Raw genomic sequence first — 6,535 nt, 5'->3', positions numbered from 1 at the left:
ACAAAACAAAAACGTTCTTGGTTATGACTGATGAGAGAGAGAGAGAGAGAGAGAGATGGGGGAGGAGAGAGAGTGAGAAGTGGCATCCAAAGCTTTCTTGTTCTTTACTTTTAAATATTAAATGCCAAACACAATCTCAGTTGGTTTGCTTTGAAGATAAAGGGATCAAATGAAAAGCAAAACTACACTCACAAACAAAGATAAACCAACAGAAAAAGAATAAAAATAAAAATGCAAGGAAGTTCTTTAATTCTTGCAATACATCTAAATATAATCCCTCCTCTCTCTCTCTCTCTCTCTCTCTCTTTCTTCCTTCATAAACATTCTTTCTTTTCTTCCCACTCTTAAACGCTTTAAAGAAACAGATGGATGCTTTAGATGAAATTGAGAGTAATATTATAGAAACAAATGTTCATTAAAGAAAAGAAGAAGAAGAAGATAAACTACTAATTTTCCTAAACCTAAACCCCAACACAGTGATAATGTTGAAGAAGCCTATTGGCCTCCCTAAGACCACTTAAGTAAGCTCCATGAGTTGTAGAATAGTGGGTTCTATGCGTTGCCTCTCCTGCAAACAGAATTTGAAGTGGTGGAGGGGAAGCAGCACTGCTTTGTTTTGGCAATGGCTCAGCCATCTTATCCAAATCATCGCCACTTGACCCAACCGCAACATAACTATAAGATCCCAAGAATAAAGGATCAGTACCCCATCGGCTTCTCAATATCTTTGTGACTTTCACTTCATTTCCATGGATGTTTTCCACAGATTTCCCATTCCCATTGCATAGTTCATGGGAGTTTGAGTTCACTTGCTTGTAGGGTTGTGATAGAAAGCTAGAAAGTGTTGCTGAAACCCCATCAATGATCTGTTCATCTTGAAGTGATTCAAGCTCTAATGCTTCTTGCCCTGCAAACCAAGATAGCAGGACACTCGAATTGCTGTAAATTGGGCACAGATTAGCTGTCCTCCTCATCCACCAGGGTATCTTTTTATGCCGGAATTCCGAGTCGGGACGATGGAAAACCATTTGGAGAAATGGAAACTTGCTCAAATCATGGCACTCCACTTGCAGAAACAACTTGTTGACAACACCATAACCGAGCCTTGATATGGCCTCAGACTTAAATGGAGGCAGGGGAGGGTTGAACATACCTGAATCTTCACGAATTCCGGCTTTAAGTACTCCCAATGAAACCGTGACAATAACATGATCAGCCAACATATTCGAGCCATCATTGAACTGCAGCTTCACGGGCCTAGCAGCATGACCATTTTGCTTGTCTGATGATTCATGGCCTTCGGGCTGCCATTCAATTCTGGTGACCTTTCGGCCTAATTTGACTAAACCGGGTGGTAGAACAGAAGCTAGAGATTCGATAATGTTCAAGTAGCCTTTGGCAATGGTGATTTCTTCACCAGGAAACATACGATATTCGCTTTCTGCACTATAATCTAAAGTTAAAAGATTACCAGCCGATGTGTAAGTCCTCTCGATGTTCTCATGAATTCCAAATATTGCTTCTTCAAGCAGCCTTCTGCTCCAGTTACCATACCCTTTGAGCTCTCCCTGGTCCTTTTTAGAAACCCAATAAGCATTTAGGCCTTGTCGTAGAAAAGAAGCGACACTCAGCTTTTCTTGCCCACCATTGTTTGTACAAATCTTGAAAACCTTGGCTGCAAGGTTAGAGTAATCAAATCCTTCACTGTCTTCAATCATCTTCCCCTGAGCATAATCCATCAGGTTTTTGAAGAGGGTTGTCACAGGCTGGACAATAGAGGGATTTAGCTCAAACCCGCCCTCAGCAATGGTGGTAGGCTCTTCAGAGCACCCATCCATGCATTCCCATGGCTGCTCAGACTCTAGTGCATGGATTTCTCGAGCAATTTGGTGAAGTGGGCTGCCTCCAATGCCATGGATCCAAGTTGCGCCCATCTCAATCCGGTCACCACCAAACTCAGAAGTGTTAATTCTGCCACCAATTCTTCTCCCACCTTCCACAACACACAGCTCAAACATGTCTTTAAAGCCAGTGGTAGTGTAGAGCTTATTTGCAGCTGTAAGTCCAGCCATTCCTGCTCCAATTATAACAATTCTTGGCTTCTTGGACACCATTGTTGCTTGTCTACGAAGTTTCACTAGCACAAAATACAGAGAAATATATGGCAGAAAAAGAGAGAACCGAGAGTCAAGAAAGAACTGTAAGGTGAGATTGAGCTACTGAATGAGAAATTTATAAGGGATTTTGTGGTGAGAGGCTTCCTGAGACATTACTAGGTTTACTTTTTTTATTTGTCTAATAAAGACAGGGCTCTACTTTTCTCGAGTCTACCATCAATACAGCATATATCTCATACCCAAGATCTCTCTCTCTCTCTCTCCCAATCGCCTTTTATGATCATAAAATCACTAGCTTAATTTTGCTTTATTAAGCCAAGTTACTCTCATTCCTTTGCCAGAAAAAAAAATTGAGAAAATTCTCAAAGCAAATTTACAAAGGCAAAAGAAGATATACATATATATATATATATATATATATATAAAATGTTTGCTATGACAAGAAAAATAAAAGGTTGATAGTGCCTTTCACCAACCTGGCCAGCTTAATTGGGTTAGGGACGGCCCACCAACTGAGCAAGTCAATGGTCCTGATCAATCGATGGGCCGTCGTTGGGTGGGTCATAACGAGGTAATCATACAAAGCTAACAATCATATTCACTAAATAGATGGACTACTCCTCCACAAAGAAAAATAATAGTGGATGCAAGAATTTTTTTTTTTTTTTTTTTTTTTTTGGGGTTCCATGATTGCCAAATGGGCCATGAACACTCCCCTTGTTTTTCCATTCGACTTCATCGACTTAAATCTTCGTTTCATCTCCACAAGTGAAATGATCACTTTACTCCCTATATTTTATACTAAATATATACTATTTATTTCATTTGAAATGGACGTACGTTGCCAAAGGCCTGTGGTCTGGTTAGTATAATTCTCAGTCTCCAAAATGGAGGTTTGGAATTCGAAACCTCCTCTCCAAATAAAAATAAAAATAAAAAAATAAAAAGGAAAAAAAAAATGAACGAAGGTTAATTATTTATTTCATTTGAACCGAAGCCACCTTCTATGGAAGTTGGCCGGAAATCAAGTGAAGGAGAAATTTAGAAACTCTACAAGACTACAACATTGTACTTGATCTCTTTCTACATCTTAGAAAAACAAAAAAAGAGGATATTAGGCACACTTATAAATTTAATGTTAATCTTGGATAATGGGTATGTGGTGGAACCTAGTATTACTTTTACACATGGATTAACTAATAACGGACAAAACATCATCGATCTCATGATTTACCTTTCACTAAAGGAGATTGATTTTTAGTGACAGTCACAGATCATCGATATTGCCTTTTTCATTTATTCATATGATGTCCAATATAGACCTTGTAATTAAGAAGTTATCCTTGAAGTAAAAGAACTCTTACTTTTGCTATTTACACGTACAACATTTTCTTTTCCCCCCATAAATTAAGTTGCTTTCATACATGATGTTTTAACTGCATCATGTACTACATGTTAATTAAAAAATATAGTACTCCTGATAATATTGTTATTGGCTCGATCGATGTTTTTTGGTCAACGGTTTGGACGATGTGCATGGATGATGTGATCAGATAAAGGTAAAAAACAAAATGTAATTATCCGATCGAAGGTGATAAGCACCATGCATGCATGATAGTGTTGATGATCTATCTGTACCTTGGCGCCATTGTTTCAATAATTAATTAAACAACGGCCTCATGCAGATCATGATCATGTTCATCAATCTCTTTTGCAAAAGATTTCATGTTCAATAATAATGTATGATCGGCCCCAAACTTCCCTCTAAATCTTCATTAAAGGAAGTGAAGATTTGTATGTATTATAGCTAGAATATATATCATGATCATAAAGGAAAAAGGCAGGCATTAACTGATCATGATATTCAACATGCAGAATTGGACGTTTCACTCATGACTGAATTAATGACTAATGCACTCAGATTATTTCATTCGGCATGTATATATTCATTCCAAAAAAAAAAAAAAAAAACATAGCTTGTGCATGGTACCAGTCTTAAGGGTTCAGACTACTTGTGTCACATGAATATTATCTCCCGAGATCAATACAAATGTATCAGTACTATAAGAAAAACAAGTATTTGTGACAAATTATTTGTGACGATAACGACTATTTACATAAAAAACAGACTTATTTTGACAGAAAATAATCGTTTTTGCTAAAAATAACTGGTAAAAAATAAGTAATTTTCTTATAATACATGTATGAAAAATTTATTTGCAAGTTTGTTTGTTGAAACCAACAAAACATTAATGTTAATTTGGAAATCCTATATATACATCAATTAATTTGAAAATGTATTAATATTTTTTTCTCTTTCATATATAATTAGAATAGGCCGTACGTAGGAAGACGTACCAACTAGCGAATTGGAAAACTCAGGTCATGTATATGTTGTAAATCGATCGCTATTGTGTCGACATATCAATTTGTAAGTAGCAGAACTGTAACATTAAAAGATCAAAGAGATCATGATAGTGGAAGAAGTGTCTATTAATATTGGCCAGACTGATAATCATTATCGACCAACTTACAGTAAATGACACACTGAAACACAGTAGATAGTAGACGGATTGCATGTCTATTATGTTACACATTGACAGCAATCATCCACCTTATAGTAAAAGATATATATAAGTTGCCATTGATCTTTGCATTAGAGTTTTTAAATATCTAATTATATAAAATGTAGACTTCATTAATTAAATAGCCATGATTATATAATTATTAGCTTCAGGTGATGCATCATTATCAAAGCTTTATGAAGTAATTATCTAGCTAGCTAGGTAGGTCAAAGCCCTTAAAATTGATACCCGATATCACTCCACATCGTCTCTCGTGACCATATGTATTTTCTTGAGCTCTGAATTAATCTATCTAGCTTGGATGCAAAGGGTTTCCCTAGGAATCACGGGCACATATTACCATGCATGGTGATGGGACTCCTTGCAGAGATGCCAAGAAGAGGAAAAAATAAATGAAAAATTAAAGAAAATGAGATTTATAATGTATCACAGATTCAAATTGGAAAATGGTAAAAAATTAATTTCCAATCATGTTATTAACGGATAGTAAGAGTCTTTCTTCTCCTCTTAATAATATCCAAACAATACAAATATAAATTCTTTTCAATTTTAAATATTTAATTTTTTCAATTAATCATTACTTAATCATTAAATTTTTTTAAACTTTTAAACAAAATATAAAAAATAATTCAACTTTTTCAAATCTCAGAACAAAAATAATATTAAAAAAAATTATATTCTAGCGATATTTTTACTTTATAATATTCTTATTCAAATTTTTCTCTATTTTGTCAAAACTCCTTAAAACATCTTAACTAAAACTATATTACTACTATTCATAAACTATTTTACTACTATTTATAAATTATCTCATATCATTTTACTATCCAAATGAGACCGAATAGTGAGGTGGAAGTTTCCCACATGAACCCATATAAAAAGAATATTTGAATTTTTGACTTTTTATAACTGTAACGAGTTAGCTTATAAAATAAATGTTACTATAAATAATTTGCAATAAATAATGTATTTACACATTAACTTCTAATTATTTAAAAATCATTGAATAAAATATATGCTTATGGATCCATGGAATGTTTTTCATTAAAAGAAATTAAAATAGATTGGATTCATGTATCATTAAACTAGCTGGGTAATGAAGAAACTATTTGTGAGCTAGTGTAAAGAGCTGCATGCATACATTTCACACTACATTCACATGATTTGATTTATAAAATAAATTTAAAGTTTTGAATCTTATCATGTCAACAGTGTACGTGGATGAAACTTCTACGCATCAACTTGCAAGTACTACAGTGCCTCTTGTAAAATCAGTTACGTATACTGGCCTACTGCAGTGTCTGTATAACGATGGAGGCCAGCTTTAGGGTCGGTTTAAGCTACGCATTAGGATTCTTGAGCCACAAACTGTCCCCTTTTTCGTTCCCATTCGATGATGAGGGATGGTAAGTACTGTTTATTTTAGGATTCGGGTTAATGACATTGGTTTACGAACGATCCACTCCCTTGCATGTATTTCTTTGTTGAGGTTTATTTCTGGGCACCAAGCATGTTTTGTCACCTGAATTAGCTGGCAACAAGAACCCTTAATTTTTATAATTCTTTGTTCAGGACATGCATATACAATTTCCTGCAAAATTAAAAATTGAAAGGAGAACAATGGAGATCTTCAATGGTAAATATTATAAATGCCCAGTTAACTCTAATTCTAATTCGAGTACTCAACTCTAGCAAAAAAAACTATTGGAAAAAGGGAATGAAAATCACACTAGCTAACCAAAGAATTGAAATGGGTATATATCATTTGGCTGACAAGATCATGGTGCCAGTATATCCAAGTTCTAGGAAAGATGTTTTGATTTAAGAAACTAC

At 34.8% G+C, this 6,535-nt stretch overlaps 1 protein-coding gene across 1 annotated transcript; it reads right to left on the bottom strand.

Moving 5' to 3' along the window:
* Positions 1–220: 220 nt before the first annotated feature.
* LOC108997833 (probable polyamine oxidase 5) lies at positions 221–2,372 on the bottom strand. The gene has a single exon (XM_018974221.2). The coding sequence runs from the start codon at positions 2,112–2,114 to the stop codon at positions 462–464; it is 1,653 nt and encodes a 550-aa protein (XP_018829766.1). The 5' UTR covers positions 2,115–2,372; the 3' UTR covers positions 221–461.
* Positions 2,373–6,535: the final 4,163 nt, after the last annotated feature.

The sequence above is a fragment of the Juglans regia genome, chromosome 10 (genome assembly GCF_001411555.2).
Source record: "Juglans regia cultivar Chandler chromosome 10, Walnut 2.0, whole genome shotgun sequence".
NCBI lineage: Eukaryota > Viridiplantae > Streptophyta > Magnoliopsida > Fagales > Juglandaceae > Juglans > Juglans regia.
This window is presented reverse-complemented; position numbering and strand designations above follow the sequence as displayed.

Excerpts from the sequence above, each read along its gene's own strand:
- LOC108997833 (XM_018974221.2), bottom strand. The coding sequence starts at position 2,114 with ATGGTGTCCAAGAAGCCAAGAATTGTTATAATTGGAGCAGGAATGGCT.